We start from the raw sequence: 23,251 nt of genomic DNA, 5'->3' as shown, positions 1-23,251 counted from the left end.
AGCCCCATCTCTTCTGGATGCCATAATTTTAATAAAATGGATTGGCTGAAAATGATTGCCCTAGGCTATAGTGCATTATTGTTTGGCAGAGGGATTGTTGCTATATGGGGGGAAAATGGGATTTGAATCACATCACTGCTGTTTGCATCCAACTTGCAGAATGCATGGAATTTTTAACAAAATAGGCAAGGTTAGAGATGTGCTGTCGTTTCAACTCATTCAACACATGTCTACAATTTAGCCTGTTCAAAATATAGTAAGAAAGCAAGGACCCAAAAGTTCCATTGGAACATTGTGCTGTTTTGATCAAGCACCCAAGATGTGTCTGCAAGAAGAATGAAGTCTGTCTTATGTCTGCCCACTAGTTTTGTCTTTCACATTAAGATTTATGTTTTATGGATTTGCACTAAGATAAAAAAAGAAAGAAGCAGTTCTCATCATGGGAGATCTTGCTACTTTATCTCTTCCTTTTCATCCTTTCTGTAAGTTTCAGGCTGTCTCTTTTCATATCAGAAGTCTTACTGAGTGAACTGAAGGATCAGTCTCTGTATCTCAGGCATTTCCTTTTTGTTTGGGGTGAAATCCAGTGATCACTCCTGTGCAGAGTGATGGACAGGGAGGGGAACAGATTGAAGTTGTCAAAAGAGAAACCAGAAATAGATGATGAAACTCACCAAGTGGTTCAATCTCTGCCTGCCACCCTCATCTCCCAAAAATATCATTTATAAATAGTGGAGTAAAGGTTATCTCGCCTTTTGGAGACAGGACACTTTCTATATCATGCCAAATATTACGCTGAATGTCTTCTGCTTGAAAATGGATTTGCCAGTCATCTGGGGTTTAAGAATATGATCTTGCTCAAGAATCTGTATGAGTAGCATATGTTTTCAAATAACTGTCTTTGGCCTGCAGGTACAATTGTGGTGGATAACATGCTGATCAAAGGGACTGCTGGAGGACCAGACCCCACCATCGAACTTTCCTTAAAGGACAATGTGGATTACTGGGTGTTGCTGGACCCTGTGAGGCAAATGCTCTTTCTGAACAGCACGGGCCGAGTTCTGGATAGAGACGTTAGTGACTCTTTTTTTCCTTTGTTCCCATGTCACAACCTATCGTGGTATAAGTAACTGCATGTGTTTGTTGATAGCCCATCAAACTTTCTCTATAGAATTGGACATGATTTTCTATGTTTATCAACAAACCCCCCCCCTTTTTTTTTTAACTCCTGGAAGGAAAAATAAGGAGGGAAGGGATTGTCTGTGTCTAAGAGATCCATTGTATTTCCCCCTGAAATCCAGGAACAAGTTGGGGGTAGAGTTGGAAGAGTAGGAGAAGTGGGGCGAGGACCCACACAGAGTCTGGGAATGCAGCTCAGGTTTGCTTGAGGATGCGGTGAGATGGGCTGAGCACAGGAGGTGGCCTCACAAAGGGCAGTCATGGGTTGAGGGGTGAGTGTGTGGCCCTGTGCTTCCTGAACTATAAAGACATTCAAAGAAGGAGAACGCGAGCTTCCTGGCACCTTGCCAGTCCATCGGTGGCAGGGGACCTAGGTATTAAGGCAGCATGACTCAGGTATTCTGTTATGAAGAACAGCTAAGTTGCCAAAATCTTTGGCTATTTCTCTTCTGAGGAAGTAGACTTTGCATTCCAGTCTTGGGTCCAGAGAAGCGTGTGTGTGTGTGTGTGTGTGTGTGTGTGTGTGTGGCGCACCCTGTGGTGGCAGTACTAGCCATTATAGGGGACCTTAGGAGCACATCTCAACATGCCTACTCCCGAATTTCCAGGCTATAAAATCCAAATGTTATGCATTCAGCACTTGGTGAACCTGATTCTCTCGAATTTATGATTCACTTTACAATACAGTGTAGGGTGGAGGGCCCCTCATTTATTTTACATCAAAAGTTCAGAGTCTCTCAGAGCTTGGCTGTGAGGTGGGCCGTGCACAGGACTCTCCCACTAGGATAGGCTCTCTTTTTCCTCTTGGGGGCTGCAGGGGCACTGACAGAGCCATGGTCGCAGTCATGGAAGGCAGGCACAGTAGAGAGGGAAAGTGGGACTGTCAGGGTCCATGTAGGAGAAGAAGTCTGCCTCGAGGCCCTCTCCCCAACCCCACACACACTCACTGTGTACTTCTATCACAACCCATCATTTCTACCCCACACTTCACAATTCAGGATGGGCACCTGGAAGGTGTAAAATGGAATAAGGACAGTTGTTATCTTGTCTTGGCTTAATTTATCTTTGAAGTCTTAAGTTTTGGGAGAGCAGTCTGGATAATGGGCCAGACTGGCAAGCTGGGAGAGTGTCCCCACTGTGCTACCTACAGGCATCCCGTACTGGCCTTAATCAGGGCCATTCATCTCTAAGTCCCATGCATTTTATATTGTAACCTATTAGCAGAATTATAGAATATGTATCTCTTTTAGGCCACTATTATTTTATGTTGTTTCCTTTTCTTAACCTAATAGCTAATTATAATAACTTACTGTTTTGCTGGCAAATCATTTTCTTTTTTAAAAACATTTTTTGTTTCATTTGAGATTAAGAGCACTAGTTCTGGGTCTGAATTGTGAGTAGAGAGAAAGGATATCCTTCAGTATAAATAAACTGGAATCTGTATCTCCAACCTAAAACATTATTTATATTATGCACCAAAAATTATCTTTACTTGGAAAGATAAGTATCCACTTCCCTAGTATTATTTTTCTATTTCTGGTAAGGGCAGCTTTTATTGGATATTAGTGAAACTGAAAAACAGTACTGTGGGAATACGCTTGAACAAGGACTGACTTGCAGGTAATAATTGCAAAAACAAGTATCACTTAAAGAATCATCTCGGCTGTCTTGTTTTGTTTTGTGGGTTCGTTTTTAACACAGTAACCAAAACTAATTTCCTTCTACTTAAAATGCCCCTTTCAGTTAGGAATGCTATGGTCAAGTTACACTTGCCAAGATATTTTGTAAATTAAAGCGTTGTCGGCAGACACCTACCTGAATTAGCTAAAGATGCTGGAGTCAAGGACACCTAAAGGATATTAATTATAAAATGAATATTGTACAGAAGAATCTATAAATAAAAATCAAATCACAGGTTCATATATGTGCAGTATGTTGATTTTGCAAACACAGCCATTGAGATCACAGGAAGACAGTAGCTAAAGAGAGGACGAGGGGTGCCTGGGTGGCTCAGTCATTAAGCATCTAACTTCAGCTCAGGTCATGATCCCAGGGTCCTGGGATCAAGTCCCACATCAGGTTCCCTGCTCAGCCGGAAGCCTGCTTCTCTCCCTCTCCCATTCCCTCTGTGTTCCTGCTCTCGCTTTCTTTCTGCCAAATACATAAATAAAATCTTAAAAAAAAAATAAAGACAGGCTGAGAGTTCATATGAGCTCAAGGCAAGGCTCCCTAGACACAGCACATGCTTCAAATATAGCAGTTTTCAGAGTTTTCTGCATACAAATGTTTCGCGGAATCATTGGACTTTAGAGGTGGAAGGAATCTTAAAGTTTTGGTAATTGATTATTTCTTTCATGGTCTACTGTGCGATACATTTAGATACAGCCGGTCTAACATTCAGCACTTGTTGATGGGGAAATGAGAACAGTATAGCAACGAGGGTGATTTTTTTATTTGTCTCCATAGAGAAGTGTACTCATGCTATTGTGATATCGCACCCTTTCTGCATTTTTTATTTTATGCAGTCCTGTAGAAGATAGATGGCTTTTGCTTTGTAAGAGTTCTTAAAAAAAAATCTTTCTTAAAGACATAAAAGGTTATCTATCTTAGATTAGCCTTCCATGATTTTTGTTTGCTTGTTGTTTTGTTCTGTATCATTGTTGTTGTTTCTTATTGTTATTGTTGTCAGTTTTGCTAGCCTACTGCTCTCATGTACTCTGCTTAGGTGAAGAAAGTCTAAGTCCACTCAGCTAATTAACTAGGAAGCCATGCTGCGAAATAGTTGGGTTTTGGTGCCAGGGAATTCTTGGATAAATGTGGGAGCTGGATTTAAGCCAAGAGTTAGAAGTCTAAGCATAAACATAGTAAAAGGAGTAGCATAGAAGAAGCCAGAAGCACAGGAAGAATAAGCGTAACAGTGTGAGGTGTGGACCTGCTAACCAGTAAGGGCACCACTGAGTTAAAGAGTGACAAAAAAGGGGGGGAACAGTTTGATGTCAAGAAACTGACATATCTTTATAACATATCAGGGATTAACTGATCATTAAGAAATACATTCTTGGAAACTCACCCTATGCTGTTTACCAGTACTAAATTTCCACAAGTCCAGGTAGTAATGGACTAGGCTGAAATCCACTCTGATTCCTGGGATTTGTTGGCCAGTCTTCATTTTGGGGAGGGGGAGCACTTGGCCAGGATTCTGATAAAATCTGTGGACTCATTCCTCAAGAAAAAATTTACTTGCATATGAATAAATGATATGCCATCAAATTCAAGAGTTTCACTCACCACAAAGGTTACATAGACCCAGGGATAGAGATCTTGCCTTGACTAATGCATCTTCCTACTTCCCTTACTCTCAAATTGTTAGAGGATCTTCCATCTCAAAATCAGGAATTGTAGATAGAACCAAGGCACCACTGAGCCACCCAGGCACCCTTATGCCTTACTGCATTTGTACTCATATCTATCCCAACCCACTGGAGTAACTTGCAGTAGTCTTTTATTTTTTCCTTTTTCTAACTTGTGTGGTCTTAATGCATTCCCTAGCTATTAGATGTCTGCCACAAATCCCTTAATAGAAAGTGATCTCCACGTACCTCAGAAAAAATAAATCTCAATACAATCTCTTACATCAGTGCAGTTTACCATGTCCTACATTAACCTTTGAATTTTTAAAATTCTTGTGAATTGCTTTCCCTGATGCCACAGTGCTTTTTAGGGCTTTATTCATCCAAGTCTAGAGGCTTTTTTTCTGAAAATTCTTAACCCAGTGCCCATCTGTTTTATGTGAAGAATAGATTATTGCTTCTAGGAAAAGAGTGTGGTTCATCAGCACATTTTGTCCAAATCTAATCACAACAGGAAATTTTAATTTTACTTAATTATAAAATAATATATGCTTATGGTAGAAAAAACAGAAAATAAAAAGTATAGGTACAAACATTGCTCTTTCATTTAAGGAAAGTATTTAATATGCATCCTACTGTATATTATTTCAAGCATATATATATATATATATATACATATATATACACATATGTTAGCATATGTCTTTATATCACACTGTATATAATACATTCAGCCTGTTTTTTAAAAAAGAATTATTTATTTATTTTAAAGGGAGAGAGCATGGAGGGGAGGGGCAGAGGAAGAGGGAGAGAGAGAATCTCAAGCAGACTCCCCACTGAGCATGGAGCTCAATGCATGGCTCAGACTTAGGACCCCAGGACCTTAGCTGAAACCAAGAGTTAGAGCCTCAACTGGCTGAGCCACCCAGGTGCCCTTTTTTGCCTGCTTTTTATTTTTTTTCATTTTTTATTATTTTCTTTAATATTTTATTTATTTATTTGACAGAGAGAGAGATCACAAGTAGGCAGAGAGAGAGAGGGAAGCAGGATCCCTGCTGAGCAGAGATTCCCAATGCGTGGCTCGATCCCAGGACCCTGAGATCATGACCTGAGCCGAAGGCAGAGGCATAACTCACTGAGCCACCCAGGCAACCTTCTGCCTGCTTTTTAAATGTGACTTATAATATACCTCCATCCTTGTGGATGAATGTATATATGTAATCATTTTTAATGGCTGCATAGGGTTTTACTGGATGAATAAATGGAGATTATTTTTTAAAACAAATCTATTTTGGACATCAAGTCAGTTTGCAGTCCTTGATTGCTTTCTTTTCTTGTGGTGTCTTTGTCTAGTTTTAGTTTTTGTTGACCTTTTCTGTTGTCTCTTTTATTCTCTATTTCATTTATTTCTTATCTGATCTTTGTTATTTTCTCTCTGGTACTAACTTTGGGTTTCATTTGTTCTTCTAGCTTCTTGAGATATAAGCTTAGATCATTTATTTGAGATTTTTTTTTTAAAGATTTTATTTATTTATTTGTCAGAGAGAGAGCGAGAGCGAGCACAGGCAGACAGAGTGGAAGGCAGAGTCAGAGGGAGAAGCAGACTCCCTGCAGAGCAAGGAGCCCGATGTGGGACTTGATCCCAGGATGCTGGGATCATGACCTGAGCCGAAGGCAGCTGCTTAACCAACTGAGCCACCCAGGCGTCCCTATTTGAGATTTTTCTAGTCTCTTGTTGTACACATTTATCCCTATAAACTTCCTTTTGGAATTCCATTTCCTTCATCTTGTGAATTGAGTATGTTGTATTTCAATTTTCAGTTGTCTCACAGTATTATTTTTTTAAATTTCTTTTTATTTTGTTCAGTAACATGTAGTTTAATCTCCATGTGTTTGTGAATTTTCCAGGCTTCTTCTTATCATTGATTTCTAGTTTCACACTAGTGTGGTTGGAAAGCACACTTGCTATAATTTCAACATTCTTTAATTTATTGAGGCTTCCTTTGTGGCCTACCATGTGATTGATCATGGGTAATGCTCCATGTGCACTTGAGAAGAAATACATTCTGCTGCTTTTGGATAGAATAGGCTGTATGTGTCTAAGACCATCTGGTCTACTGTGTTGTTCAAGGCCAATATTTCCTTATTGATTTTCTGTCTGAATGATCCATGCATTGATGTAAGTGGGGCATTAAAGTCCCCCGCTATTATTGTATTGCTGTCTATCTCTCCCCTTAGGTCTGTTAATATTTACTTTATATATTTAGGTGCTCCTATATTGTCTGCGTAAATGTTTACAAATGTTATATTCTCTCATTGGATCACCTCTTTTTCATTATGTAATGTCCTCTGTCTCTTATTACAGCCTGTGTTTTGGAATCTTTCTATTTTCTGATATAAGCATACCTACCTCTGCATTCTCTGAGATTCCTGATATGCAAGTTCTTTAGGTGGTTGCCAACATTCTGAGCGTTGTTCATTTTGTGAATATAATGAATCATAACAAAAAATGTGAATGTTCTGAGTAGCAAAACAGAGCCAACAATCAGGGTTTGACCCTAATAACAACTGCCAAAACTCTGTGTTACATCACTAGGTTAAAATTTATTTTAGCACTTCTTATGAGAAAATTGCTCTAGAAATATTATGTTAGTGGAATTTTTTTCCACTGAGCTTTTCAAATACAATGAAGCTCTTCTAGGTGTCTTAGCCCATTTGGACTGCCATAACAAAATACCACAGACTGGATGGCTTAGAAATGACAGAAATTTATTTCTCATAGTTCCAGAGGCTAAGTGTATGGAACCAGAGTGCCATCAAGATCAGGGGAGGATTTTTTCCAGGTTACAGACTTCTTGTACTCTCACATGCTGGAAAAGAACCAGAGTGCTCTCTAAGGCCTCTTTTGTAAAGGTATTAATCTCATCACCTGATCACCTGATTCATGTTGTTAAAGGGAAGTAAGAAGTAGATGATGAAACTCACTGGATGTTAGAACTTCTGCCTCTTACCTTCATCTCCCCAAAATATTTTTTATAGGTAGCATAATAAAGGTATGTTTTCCTTTTTGAAGTAATACATTTTAAAATCACACCTAACATTGAATATTTTCTGCATTGAAACATATTTGTCAGTCAGCCCAAAGCCCTCCCTACTAATACCATCTTATTGGGCATTAGGAGTTCCCCATATGAATTTTAGAGGGACAGAATATTCAGATCATTGCATAGGGATATTCTGATTTTACACAAAGTTCTTTGGCTTATAAGGATGGCACAAAAATGCTTCCAAATGAGCTCAAGTCAGTGGGTGAAGAATATTAAGAATATTAACATCATAGACATGAAAAATAATTTGATTTTAGAAATATTGCCAATGTGGGGCACCTGGGTGATTCAGTTGTTAAAGCAACTGCCTTCGGCTCAGGTCATGATTCTGAAGTCCCGAAATCGAGTCCCACCTCAGGCTCCCTGCTCGGCAGAGAGTTTGCTTCTCCCTCTGACCCTCCCCCTTCTCATGCTATCTCTCTCTCTCTCATTCTCTCTCAAATAAATAAATAAAATTGTAAAAGAAGAAGAAGAAGAAGTAGTAGTAGTAGTAGTAGTAGTAGTAGTAGAAATATTGCCAGTATGTCAGGGACAGAGGAATCTACGTGTTCTTGGACCACATGATCTCTAATCACCACATTTCTCTGTTTATATGTTGCATTTTCTTCTTCCTGCAGATCAGAACCCTCTGTGTATTTTTAATTTTGTCCCCCCACCTGTTAGATTCATGTTCATTTCCACCTGTTCTTTCTGCAGTGGTTGGGGAAACTTTGTTTCCCCAAGAAGGAATTATGAATCATGTTTTCTGCACTTTGTTCATTGAGGCCATAAATTATCTCTTAATGGGAGTATTTGAACAGTATGGCTGCATAGAACTAAAAGAAAATCTAATATATATAAGTAAATATTTTAAGATTCAATGGTAAAAATAAGTAAAATAACAAATGATCTTTATGGAAATTTCTGAGCATTAAAATAAAATGTAAAGCTTTTCAAGCCTCCCATATTTGCATTTAACTAGAGAACTTCTCTATGATATGGTATACATAGGAGCCTTGGACAGCTTTCAAGCTTGGTTCATAAGTCTTGCTCTGATGGTCATTATTTTTTTATTCCCTGTTTTTATTTCTGTTTACTGAAGTTCCTTACATTTCCTGCAGTAAAAAGAGAGAGAGAGAGAGAATACAAAGGTGTAAAATGAAGAAACAACCAAAATATGTTGTCTGGCATGAAAAGTAGATCTCAGTAATGAAGAAGCATCACATGAGATGTTTGAAATCCAGAGGAGTGTTTCACCTGACCAATCTCCCCTCATCACTTTTGGGCATGGGATAGTCATGGTCATAATGACATGGATAAATTAAAACAATAGTAGAAACAAAAATATGATTCTGGCACAGTCCTGTTACACTTATCACAAAACTCTGGGCAAACTTTTAAAAACTTTGAACAGAGGGAAATCATGTTCATGGAAGTCCCAAACATCTCACCTTCTCATCTTCCAGACTCTAAGTTGGCAGCTGCACTTAGCTGAGCTTTGACTTCTGGCCCCCGGCCAGCGACCATGTCATCATGGGGCTGCCCGTGTTCTCCTCCATGGCCTGCAGGCCTCAGTTGCCAACAGCACAGTTGCACAAGGAGCCTCTCAGTCCTTGCTTGGACTGTGGAACAATCGCCTTACAGTCCTCTCACCATATATCATGATCCAAGCTGATGTACCTTCAGTGCCCCAAACACAGTCCCAACCTTCTTGGTAGATGCCTTCTCATTGTAGTCAGGCCTTCTCTGGTACTCTCTGATTTTTTTTTTTTTTGAAGATTTATCTATTGATTTGTGTGAGAGAGAGCGAGAGTGGGTAGAGGGGCAGAGGGAGAGAAACTCAAAGAGACTCCATGCAGAGTGCAGAGCTGGCGTGGGGCTTGATCCCATGACCCTAACATCAGACCTGAGCTGAAACCAAGAGTGGAGTCTTCACTGTCTACACCAATCAGGGGCCCCTCCCTCATACTCTTTTTAATCTATGCCTAAAAATTACCTTTACCATCTGCCATCAGTTGAATGTCATCTACTACGAAGACATGACTTAAATGCCACTCTTTACATAAAAGATTTCTGCATGTTACACTGGTATGTAGTTTCTTGCTCTAAACTCTAAAGCCTTCAAAATGTCTTGACTTGCTTTATTTTTATGTTCATGTCGTATCAATTTTATGGGATTTGCTTACTGCACAAGGACTGCTTCATATTAATCCCAAACCATACTGAATTATGAATTTAATAAATATAGTTAACTAAACTGAAAGTCCTTAAGAGTTGATTATGAGGGATGCCTGGGTGGCTCAGTTGGTTAAGCAGCTGCCTTCAGCTCAGGTCATGATCCCAGCGTCCTGGGATCGAGTCCCACATCGGGCTCCTTGCTCGGCAGGGAGCCTGCTTCTCCCTTGTCTCTGCCTGCCATTCTGTCTGCCTGTGCTCGCTCTCTCTCTCTCTGACAAATAAATAAAATCTTTAAAAAAAAACGAGTTGATTATGAAAGATTTCTCTAGATATTACATTATCCTAATTATATTATCAAGTTGGCACTTTCTTCTTTAGACAACTTATGTCAATATATCATGTACTTTGAAACTTCCATTTGTGAGGGACACTCATAACTCTGGCCAGCCATTTCCTTTAAGTTCGTTTCATTGTTTAAAACTAATTTCTAGGGTCACCTGGGTGGCTCAGATGGTTAAGCATCTGCCTTCGGCTCAGGTCATGATCTCCAGGTCCTGAGGTTGAATTCCAGGTTGGGCTTCCAGCTCAGCAGGAAGCCTGCTTCTTCCTCTCCCTCTGTCTCTCCCACTGCTTGTGCTCATTCTGTCTCTGTATCTCTTTTAAATGAATAAATTAAAAAATGTTAAAAACAAAAACAAAACAAATTTCTGCAACATACTGTATCTTACTTCCTTTCCCTGTCTTCCAGTTGATTTGTGAAATAATGAAGGTTTTTCATTTTGTAAAGGTAGTAAATACATAGGAAGACAAATCATGACAAAATCCTTTCATTCTGGTGAGGACTGAATAAAATTGGCCTTCGTTTTAGGAAAAATAAAATCAAGTCTTATACAGGTCGGCTAAAAATTTGTTTTCTCTTTTAAACCATAAGGCCTCTAAATAACATGGTTTCTAGAGAAAACTCAGTTCCCCTGGGGTTGAAGATGAATGTTATAATCAACACTGTTCACATTAGTAAATTTCTTACAGAAACCTTACTCTGCATGTTAAATCATAAGTGATTGTCTGAAAAACTCATAATAAAATTTTCCATTTTTGTCTTCCTTCACATTACAAAATTCAACATATTTGTTGGAAATGTTTCTTTCCTTACTCTCTACTCTCAGACCCACTCATGAGAGAACCTCCATCCACCATTGGTATGTGTCCTTCCAAAACTTAAGTTATGCATATCAAGACCCATACCCACAGGGAGGTTAACATAAATATGCATTCATATATTCTGTTAAACATTCGTTTTTAAATTGAGAGAGTACTTGGCATGTCTAGGTATATATGAATGGTAGTTGTTTTAACTAATTAGCCCAAAAATTTATACACAGTGTTTTTTTTTTCTTCTTCTTCTTCTTTATGTATGAAGCAATTTAAGAGAATTAGGGAAGAAAAAATTGGCAGGACTTATTTTTGCCAGCAGGTAGGAAAGATAACCTAAAACTTCCCTAACAGATTCCTAAGCATTTTGTAGTCCCTCAACTCTCACTGACTGTAGAACCGTACTTGATATATTTATGACCTTCTTATACAGCAGAATAGAATCCATTCCAAGGCGAGATTACAACGTGTGTTATATGAGCCGCCGGGAATTCTGGCCTTCAATGTGATCCATTATGTTTAGGATTTATTGCAAGCTAAGGCCTATCCATGTTACTCACAGTTGCATAGGGAGCTGAAGTTAAGGCCAGAGCTCCAAGTGACCTAGTTATGTCTAATTTATGGGCACGTCACAGGACTAAGTAGGGGCTCAGTGCAATGTGCATTTGCTTCCCTTCTTGCAAAGATTGTGACCTCTCTGTCCCAGCGTTCCCATGCTCCCACTCAATATAGCGCTACAAGTTGAGAGGAAACAGTTTTATAGGTCTCTTGTAATATTTAGAAGATAAGTAACTTTAGAAGAATTTAATTCACCTGTCTTCTAAATGGGTGCCAAGGGCTAACAGTACAAGTATTTGTTTTTTATTTTTTTGTTTTTGTCTTTGTGATGTTTTTTTGGTTTGTTTTGTTTGTTTTTTTACTTTCCAATTGAAATATGCATGACTTTCCTTTAAAATCCACGGTAACAGTACAAATACATATTTTTGTTTTGTTTCATTTTGTCTTTGTGATTTTGGGGGGGTATATTATCTGTTGTTGCTTGGTTTTTGTTTTTTGTTTTTTACTTTACAATTGAAATACGCAGGACTTGCCTTAAAAATCTATTAAAGAAAACACTTTCAAACTGATAGTAAAAATAGAGAGACCTAATCTTTTGAAATGATCTTTTTGCCTCAAGGCTGCAGATTTTCAGGGATGGGCTTGCTATATAAGCAAGCAATGGAATGGTCCATTCATCTGTGCTGCTTTGGATTAATACAAAACCACTACTTATATTGAAGAAAAAAAAACACGCTTTGCGAAATTTTTATTCATTGTGGTTCTTTCTGCTCTCTGAGACTACAATGAATAAACTAGTAAAGCTTCTCAAAATAACCATTCAGCTGTCTGATGCATCTTTCATTTTTTAGCTTAAATATCCTCTATTTTTATCACACTTTCTCAAGGTGTTCAGACTTCACAGCTGTCTATAAAATGGTGCTCACTCTAGTCCACCAATCTCTGCATTGATATTATTAATGAATATGAAGTTTGTATGACTTTACTGCCCCTGCAATCCATTTACAGTGTCGGTGTGTAAACCCATCCTTTACTCATCAAAATGTCATTGTTATATTTTCACATGAATGTTCATAGCCATTTAGTGTACATGGGTAATTAAGGTGGTTTTTGTTGTTAGTCCTGATACCAACAAGGTGAATTAAAGTTATTATTGTAAAAATACATCATTATATAACCTGGTATTCTGACTTATTAAAATGATTTGGAATGCTGCCTTTCATCATTAAATGTATTATGTATCCCTCTGAGCTTTGTGACATTTACTGATTTTATACACAGGACTTTAATGCCATCATTATGTCAGTAATTAAAAGGGAAACACAGAGCTATACAGCCCTTTACCAGGTACCTTCCTGCATATGTTAATAATTCTTAAATTTATTCTCTCTAGGTATGTTTATTCAGTCAGGTACAAATAAATTAAAATGCCTTTTTTCTTTACTGGCTGTAAAAAAATACCTTGAGATTCAACAAAGTTAGCTTTAGTTTAGATATGGTCCCTACAGGGTTCTTCTCACTTAGAAATGTGGCCTGTGACATTTTTAATGAACGTATCCTAGCCTCCAGTGACCCTTGCTGTGTCTTTAAATCAGTTTCAATCCAAATATTTAATAAGTTATTTCATAATCCAAGATTATCAGTTTGTATTTCATAAATTCCATGCATTTGGGTTATAAATAAAAATACAGGTGTTTATAGGTGTACCTGGCTCAGGGTAATCTCAGGTGATCCTTAGGGTGATCCCATCATATTGGTATTTTTATCCCGATTTCACTCCGAATGTATGGTTAGTAGGTCTCCATAAGTGGCTGGAAGCCACGCAGTCTGACATAAGCAGGTTACCTCCTGTAGGCACAGTGTGGTTACTGGGCACAGAGCCTTAGTCATGATAACATCCAACGCTAGGTTCATGGACCTTCCAGCCCAGTGAAGGGAGGCAGACTGAAATCAATATGTAAAATGTGTAATATGCCAAGAAGCAGGTGAGAAAAACAATAAAGAAAGATAAACAGTGAGGGGAGAAGTTGGAAGGAGAGAGCAGACTGGAGATCTCATCTTTCCAACAGGTAGCCAGAATATGTCATTCTGATAGAGTGATGTATTTAGAGGGAAAATTTTATAAGCTAGAAGAAGAATTTAAAACCACAAAGGAATATTTTGTAACATTAAACACATTGACTCAAGGGTCAAAGAAATGTAGGTTTGCATCCCAATTCTGGAACCTCTTGGCCATGTGACCTGAGTTATTAAGTGCCCTTTGGATGACACTTTTCCCCTTCAGGAATTTATCATTAAAAGGGGGACAAGTGGGCATATATTTATATACAGATTATTATTGAAATATGGTTTATAATGATAAAAATGGACATCATAAAATATCTTATTATTAGTCTTTACCAAGAGAAATTATGCTATGGACTTATAATGCAGTATGGTTAAATCACATGATACAGCATCATATTATACACCAAAATGCCTTAATAAATTTATATTTACAAACATGGGATGATTTACTGTGTATATGTGTGTGCATGTGTAATAGGTGTATATTTGGAGAAAGAAAGATCAGCAAAGAAGCATTTAAATGTATAGAACGAGTAAGTTTGGTGGATTGTGAACAGATTCTCTTTTGATTATATTTAATTTTTATCGGATATAAACATATTTTAGCAAAAGTGTAAATGAGCATGCATGTTATGCAACACCTATTCCCCAGAGATTTTACCATGAACACATCGTTTTTACAGATGGCAAGTTCATATCATTGCTTTCTTAACTCCTGGAGGGACAGACTCCATTTTGTCTCTCTGTCTCTGCACTGGTTCTGTGATTGTGCTCACCACCATCCTCAGAGGGTCCACACACTTGCCGAGAGCCTGTTATTCTGAGATGCAAAATTCAACAGTGAAATAATCACAGTTGCTTCTCTCATCCTTAAAGGAGAGCAAATGGATCCATTTTTATTGATTATTCTTATTTAAAATGAACATGCATAGAACATTTTATGAAACAAATGTGCTTGGACCATAAGTGAGACACTTCTGTCCCAATGCTTTTCTTCACAAAAAGGCCCAATTTCTGTATTGCAGCCCCCGATGAACATACACTCCATCGTGGTGCAAGTGCAGTGCATCAACAAGAAGGTGGGCACTGTGATCTACCATGAAGTTCGAATCGTGGTGAGGGACAGGAATGACAACTCACCCACGTTCAAACACGAGAGCTACTACGCCACCGTGAATGAGGTCAGTCTCCAGTTCCTCTTCCTTTGTGCCCTTTTTAATGGATCTGTGCAGCTCACTAGACACTATGCGTGCCTGGAAATGATGCTACCCACTATAATAGGTTTAACTGTTCAGATATATTAAAAAAAATTAAGGAATAATGCTTCAGAAGATATAAGACTGGGTGATGTCTGGTAAACTCTCAGGAATTCATTTTGCTATAGGCAAAATCTGATTTGCTTATAATAATGACCAAAATATCGGTATTTTTGATCATCTCAGACAATTTCATGCCCAAATCCACATATGCGTTTACTGAGGCTCAACAGTAGTTATTTATTCTCATCATAACTTCTTGAACTGATTGTTTTCCATATCTCTGAGGTGGTGATAGGAATTAAATACTTGGAAGAGACTATCTATTTGACATTCTTTTAATGTAAAGTTACTTCCTTAATTTTATTTTTATTTATTTTTTAAAAATATTTTATTTACTTGAGAGGGCAGGAGCAGGGGGCTATAGAAGCAGAGGCAGACTCTGCACAGAGCAGGGACACCAATGCAGGACTCAATCCCAGGACCCTGAGATCATGACCTGAGCTGAAGGCAAAAGCTTCACCAACTGAGCCTCCCAGGCATCTGAAGTTATTTCCTTTATTTTAAAATCAAATTCTAGCATATGAAAATATTTAAAAATAAATTGCAACTTAGTTCTTATGCTGATTAATTCTTAAAAATTGCAAGTACTACTGCTTTCATTAGAACTAGTGCTTTTTTGTTGTTTTCTTTTCTTTTTCCCTTTGAGCCAAAATCCATGGGTCAAGAAGCCCTTTCACGTTATTAAAAAAACAAACAAAAACCAAAACCAACCAAACAAAAAAACACAACAGTGGTTACTCTGCTAATTTTTTTGTGATTCCACTAAGAAAATCTCTCTAATGTATCTCTGGTATCAGCTATTATGCATATTTTAGACTTATAAAAATGAATCACATTTTTAATTTTAATGAACCACATTTTTATCTGCATATTTCAGTAGATTTTTTTTTTAACCTCCCAGATGTTATTTGAACATTAAAAACTCCATAATTGCTTTATAGGAGGAACGAGTACTTGGGACATTATACACAGCATTTGGGCCTTTAACCTGTACACACTTGCTTTTTCAAATTATTTAAAATGTATCTTATTGGGGTACCTAGGTGGCTCAGTGGGTTAAAGCCTCTGCTTTCGGCTCAGATCGTGATCCCAGGGTCCTGGGATCGAGCCCCACATTGGGCTTTCTGCTCCGTGGGGAGCCTGCTTCCTCCTCTCTTTCTCTGCCTGCCTCTCTGCCTACTTGTGATCTCTGTCTGTCAAATAAATGAGTAAAATTTTTAAAAAATATATCTTATTTATCTCAGTGTTCTTCTAATCAAGAAAAAAAAAGGAAGAAATTCTGTTTTTTATAACATAAGCCTTTGTAGATTGAGTTACTTAAAAAAAAACAACAACAGAAAAACAGCAACAACAACAACAACAACAAAACCAATAAAATCATGAACTCATCTTTTAAGGCTAACAGGTCAAGTTTCCTGGTCAAAGTTAACTCTTTTGAGGTGATTTTATTTCACAGTTTCCTGCTAAAACAGACAGATGCTAATTAATATAATTGACCATATCACATGGTTAATTATGTTAGCATCTGAAATACACTCTTTGAATGTGATTTGGCTTTGTTTGAGTGCTGACTTCATCTGTGGATAAACTGGTATCAGATGAATTAACGTCAGACATCAGATCTCATAGTAAAACCCACTCTTGCACCTCATTTAACAGTTCCTAGAGTTCCATCTTTAGGTTTTGTTTTTTTTTTTTTTGAAGAAATTTACATTGTTCAGTTTGAATATCAGAGTGCCCTGTATGATCTGACTACTTCCACTCCTCCCTCCCACCTTCTCAGCCCCTTGCTGAAAAATAACCTTTTCAAGTACTATTTTAAACTTATCACTCCCCTATTCAGAAGTTGTGTAAAATTTCTCATTATTTTCTGGAAAAAGGTCATCTGTCTCCACTGGCTGACTTTCAAGGCCTTCTATAATCTGACCTTTCCTCAGTGCATTCTTAGGGTAAGGTTCTCTCTGTTAATGCATCACTGTTCAGGTTAATTTCTGCACGTCTCACAAACATTTCCATTCCTAGGGCTAAGTTCACACCATGCACTGTACTTACAACCAAATCTTCCCCATCTTGCAAGTCTCCCATTTTTATTCATCTTTTCAAGTTTAACTCCACCACTATGCCCATGTCCTATTTGCTTAGTCATCCCTGACTGCTCACGGTCACTGATGTTCAGTCCATCCAGACTCTAAAGTTCTACAACCTTTGGATAAACATCAGTTAGAGTGATACAAATTTACAGAAAAGTTAAACCTTTTATCTTAAACATTATTTGGAGAAGCCTGGGTTTCTTTGTAAACCTGCCCATATAGGATTCTCTCTCACACATTTCTGTAAAGTCCACTGAGGCATTCCTACCCCACGGATTTGATGGCTGTACCTTCCGTGATTTGATCCTGAGAACATGTGTAATTGATGGTCATATCCTCCTCATTTGATTTTGCTTAAAGTCTTTTATATTTATTTGCTTGGAAAGAACCAAAAGCTTCTTTAAACCACAAAACATAATCACAAGAAAAAATGAAATTTAGCTCTTTTTCTAATCCTTCACATATTTGAGTAGATCTTCCATAGCTCTTAGTGCAATTGGCTTGTGTGTATATGTTTGTACATAGGCTGCAATTATGCGCACATATATGTACATATGTGTATCTATGTATTTTTGTGTGTGCATATATGCTCACCACTCATATATATCATACAAATCCTGCTTGTATATAAATATAAACACATATGTGTGTGTGTATCCCTGTGTCCTGCAACTACATTACTGCCTGGCTGCCTATAAATTTAAATTAAATTACATTAAATGGATTTTACCACATGCAAGATTACAAGCTATTTTCCATGAGATTTCTCCTTTCATTACAAGACATACAGTTAATGCAGTTAAGACAAAAAGGTTCTACAACTTTCTCAAAAATTTTTAAAAATTGCTCAGTTTAATAGAGTGTTGAAGTCAAAATATTATACATGTCATTAAAATCCAAAAGACAGGTATCATGTCATTATTACAGATTTATGAAAGAAGTTTCCACAATTAAAGTCCTGATGACTCACTGTCCTTATTCAATCTGAGAAACCAGCCACCAAGAGGAAGAGTAAGAATTGGTTACATTATGCTCTGAAGTGGTCACGGAGTTGGGAATAAAACCCAAGTCTGTGGTTCAATCATTTCTTCATTACTTATTAATAGACATGTGTATGCTACATTGTCACCACTTTCAAGTAACTGATTTTAATAATACGTGTCAGGGATTATACTTATGGTATTATATCATAATACTATAATCACAATCATTACTTTCATTTTTTAAATTTTCTACATACAATTATTTATTCTGAGCATCATGTTAAGTTTTAAATTAGATACATTTCATACGTTGTGTACCCCATGGTTGAGATATATATATATGTATATATATACACATATATATGTATGTGTGTATATATATATATACATATATGTGTGCATATGTGTATTCACACACACATATACACAACTTGAAATTTTAGGACATAGTTAACCTGTGAAATGGAAGAATAGCCTGACCATCACACTTTCGCATTAGGAGCAAACATGTCACTGAAATTATGTACTGTGTTCTAGAAAAAAAATTAGTGGATTTTAGCCCTGTGAGCTGTCCTATTCTTATTCCAACCACTCATCTCTGCCATTAAAGTGTAGAAGGCTACCAAAGTCCTAGGTTAAGAAGCCTGAGGTTAAGAAAAGTCCCACATCTTAGCTTTGTGTAAGGTTAAGTTAGTATTTTGAACTAGATCCTTTTATGCCTCAGTTTTCATGCTTACGAACCAGGTCCCTGCACTGGATGGACACCATTAATGGAAGGAAAATCCCATAAGTCCAGAGTAACAGGTCTGTCCTTCCATCTCCACTTCTTTTTGGCTTAGTTCCCATGTTAGAGCATTGTTGTTGCTTTAGTTTTAATTGAGTTATCTTATTTGTTATAGTCAAATGCCTTTAAAATATTCTATAATGAATTTAAGAAAAACAGAGTGAGCAAAATATCTGCAAATGGAAAAATTAGTAAGAGCAGGAAATGTTCAAATATTTTGCATTACTATCAAAATGAGGACTGTTAAATGAAATGTTACATTGTATGAGCCTATTTTAAGTCATTCAACGGTGCATAAAAGGCCACTCTTTTTTACTCTTTGTAAACATGTTCTTCTATTTGTGTTTCAAGAATTTGCCAAAATATCAATGCCTGTGTCTGGACACCAAGCAGGAATTACAACAAGTTTATAATTCCTTGCTTGTGAGCAGGACATCAGGCATTGCAAGTATTTTTTTCTCTCTGGGTAATTGAAGACTCTCAATTAATTTTGGACAGTTGTATCATTAAGTAATTAGTCTAGTTGGTTTGAAGAACAGATTGCACAGTCTAATTGTAGATGATCATTCTTAATTTTTAAGGATAAATATTTTCAGGCTGTGATGTCTCTAATAACACATGCATCTCATCCCCCAAAATTACTTTTGACATAGAAAGCAAACAAGGGCAAGTCAAAACAGACAGTTAAGCCTGCAAAGAAATAATCTCAAAATTATATAGAGGTTATATTTGTCCTGGTCTTTAATGATCTCTTCACAGTTGGTGTACTTTTTTTAGTCAATACTAATTTGTTCTTTTTATCACCTTAAATATCATCTTAAATGTACTTAGCTGCTGTGACATGATGTGTTTTATTAGAGATAATTTGTTGGCCGTTTCTGGAAGAATGTTCCCTTGCCATCTCTCTTGATCTTTTGAAAGGAAGGAAGGAAGGAGGGAAGGAAGGGGGAGGGAGGGGAGGGAGGGAGAGAAGGAAGGAAGGAGAGAGAGAAGGAAGGAGGGAGGGAGGGAGGGAGGAAAGGAAGGAGGGAGGAAGGAGAGAAAGAACGAATTTAAATTTTGAGTTATTTTAAGCCTGTGATTTTCAGTTGAGATGGCTTTTCAGCTTCTCAGTTAGATAGCTTAGATTTTCTTTTACTTTGCTTTGGAAATGTGCTGAGGGCAAAATGTTTTGTAATTCGTAATAGACAAAGGGTGTACATGATTGCTTTGTATTAGGTAGGGTGCTTTACTGCAGTGACATTTTCTATCCTTTTACTCAAATTGAGACTAATTGTAATCTTACAGCTTCAGATGGGGAAGGACTTAGTTCAAAAATGTAGCTTTCTGCAAAATGTGCCCTTCTTCAGATTTCACTAGTTTCTGTGTTGTATAGGTTATTTATGCTTTGCTATTTTGTAGTTTTATTTCATTGATTTGGTTAGATTATTTACTTAGGTTCAAATATCAATGACAGAAATATAGGCAGTTTCTAAAAGTAATAATAATAAACAAAATGTATTCTCTTACTTTGTTATTTTCTTACTGTACCCATTGTAATTTTATCCTATATTCATTCCTTAAAACAGTTTTATTACTTAGTCTTTTGTGGTTTTGAGATTATGCTCACATCTTAAGAAAGCCTGCCCTGTATGTACATGGTCTCTTGTGTAATGAGGCTTGAGTTCCTCTGCAGGCAGAGATTTTTTAGTGTTTTAAAGAGGTAAATGTAGTTGCCAGTCATTCTAGCGGTCTCTCCATCGTCCCTTTGCACAGGCGTGAGTCAAGTGTTAAACTCAAAGTGGCTGGATGGTCTGGGCCAGCTCCAGGTCTTGTCAGGGCAGTTGCTTCAGGGAGGGTTGGTTTCTTGGTTTCCATTTGTCTGAGTTAAGAGATAAGCTGGGGGAAGAAAGGGAAAATGTGGGACAAAGGTTGGTGAGTACAAGCAAGTGGGAGGTCAAGGTCAGGTCCTGAGGTCTAGCTGGTGTCAGCTTCAACTGAGCCAGTATGGCCCACAAAGCTGGAAATATTTACAACATGGCTTTAACTGAAAAAGTTCCCTTACCCTTGTTATCACTCCCCTTGAGATGTTAAGAAGAAATCATATACAGGCGCCTGGGTGGCCCAGTCGATTAAAGTGTCTGACCCTTGGTTTTGCCTCAGGTAGGATCAGGGTCATGAGATCAAGTCCTACCTTGGTCTCTGCGTTTAGCATGGAGTCTACATAAGACTCTCTCTGCCCCTTCCCCCAGTCATGTTCTTTCTCTCTAAAATAAATAAATCTTTCTTTTTTAAAGATTTTATTTATTTATTTGACAGACAGAGATGACAAGTAGGCAGAGAGGCAGGCAGAGAGAGGGAGGAAGCAGGCTCCTCACTGAGCAGAGAGCCCAATGTGGGGCTTGATCCCAGGACCCTGGGATCATGACCTGAGCCGAAAGCAGAGGCTTTAACCCACTGAACCACCCAGGTACCGAATATAATTCTTTTTAAAAAAGGATATTATACAGTGATAGAGAATATATATCAGACTTAGTATTTACTTAGTGAGTATATATATATATATATATATATATATACATACATATATTTTTCTAAGCTTTTGATTAACTTGAAAACTTGGAAAAATACTATTCAGAAGTTATATATGTATATGATACATAATCACATATTATGTACATCATATATTATAACATAATTAAAAGGTTGAATTCAAGGCAATTGCCAATGTTCATTTATTTTTGATCTACAGAATGGCAACTGAACAACATTCTGTAAATAAAAATTATGTTAAATAAAATTTGATGCCACTGTATTGTCACAATATTTCTATTGTGACCTGAGAAATACATACTTCGTGTCTTTTATCAACACTGTTGTCTCCTGATGGCATTTTGAATTTATTTGGTAAATAGTTCCTATTATTACTTACATTTTGTTTAATTCAGTAGATTTTATTTTCCTGCACTGCCATTGACTTAGTTGTAAGGAGTTCTGGATAAAAGCTTCAAATGAGGAGGGACAGAATGGGAAGAGGTGAAATGTGAAGAAGAAGTAGGGGCTGCATCCTGAAGGCACCACCAGTTAAGAAGGAGCTCTAGGTACTAAGGAGCCACGGATGCCTTAACCAATGGAAGCACATCAGCTGTGCTGATTCCTGGAGCACAGCCAGATGGAGAACACGGTGAAGAGGTGAGCCAGAGAAATGTAAGGGAAAAAGCCTTCAGTTAAAATGGACAATAAGAGTACCCAGGAAGGATATCCAGGTGGAAAGCTTCACAGGAAGGAGAGCTGGTTGAGTGTAGAGGGTAGAGGAAAAAAGATGTAGACACTCCCTACTTTGTTTAGGTTGATTCTGAAAATTTGGCTTGTAGTAGGGCAGTGGGTGCTACTCAAGAAAATAATATCTTAGACATGAGCACTTTGGGGAAGCAGATTTCAGTCTAGGGAGGATTTGATGAATTCCAGTATCTGTGAGATAAATTCACTTGAAATTCACTAGAACATGAATAAAATAATGAATAATATACATATTAACCTGTCAAAGTAAGGCAAAGTGACAAAGAGAAACAGAATAGGCAGAGTAAAATATAAACACTTAATAAGAGTAGATTTAAACCATCTTGTTAAAAAATGACATCAAAAGTAAAGGAGAAAATGTTGAAAGATGTGAATTTTCAAACTAAATTAAAAAATAAAGCCACATGGAGGCAACATGCATGAAACCCAGTTAAATATAAGGACGCAGATACCTAAAATATAAAAAGATGGAAGTAGATATACCACATCGTCAGTTATTATGTAAAAGTTGTTGTAGCTATACTATTATCAGACAAAACGGCTCATTATGGCAAATGACACTGGTAGAGAATAAAAGGAAATTTTACTGATGATAAAGATTCAATTTGCCAGAAGGTTAGAGCAATTATGAATTAAACTACACTTAATAACATGGCCTCAGAAATAATAAATTATTGAAAGAATTAAAGGAGAAATAGAAAAATCCATTCTCATCGAGGGAGATTTGAAAACCTGAGGTGGGTAGAATAATAGCTTCCCACGATGGGCATGCTAATCCCTGGCAAAAGAACTTTGCAGATATGATTAAAGTTCTGGAAGTTAATTGAGAGGTTATCCTGGATTATCCTGGTGGATCCAGCCTAATCACCTGAGCACTTAAAAGAATGGAACTTTCTCTGGCTGGAGTCCGAGAGTCAAGAGAAAAGAAAGCAAGAAATAGGAAGCAGACGAAGAAGGGATCCAAGAGGAGTACGTGTGAAAAAGACTTGACCCCCTGTGTTGGCTTTGAGGTTGGATGGAACCATGAGCCAGTGAACACGTTCTATGAGCAGAGAAGGAAGCCATGCTAGGCACCAGGAGGGCAAAAGTAATGCTCTACAGTGGCAATGATAATGAAGACCAGCCAATTACCAGAATGAGTTGGGAAGTAAATCCATTCCCAGAATCTCCAGAAAGGGATCCAGCCCTGAGGACATTTTTTTTTTTTTTTTAAAGTCTGGTGAGAC

General features: G+C 37.5%; 1 protein-coding gene across 1 annotated transcript in view; it reads left to right on the top strand.

The window, feature by feature from the left end:
• Positions 1–439: 439 nt before the first annotated feature.
• PCDH15 (protocadherin related 15) overlaps positions 440–23,251 on the top strand; it is a 546,308-nt gene continuing 523,496 nt past the window's right edge. The window contains exons 1-3 of the mRNA XM_044236821.1: positions 440–482; positions 913–1,073; positions 14,596–14,751. Of these exons, the coding sequence (XP_044092756.1) occupies positions 440–482; positions 913–1,073; positions 14,596–14,751 (360 nt within the window). The remainder of the gene's footprint in view (positions 483–912; positions 1,074–14,595; positions 14,752–23,251) is intronic.

The sequence above is a fragment of the Neovison vison genome, chromosome 2 (assembly GCF_020171115.1).
Source record: "Neovison vison isolate M4711 chromosome 2, ASM_NN_V1, whole genome shotgun sequence".
NCBI classification, from domain to species: Eukaryota; Metazoa; Chordata; class Mammalia; order Carnivora; family Mustelidae; genus Neogale; species Neogale vison.
Note: the sequence above shows the minus strand (reverse complement) of the source record. Positions and strands in the feature narration are given on the sequence as shown.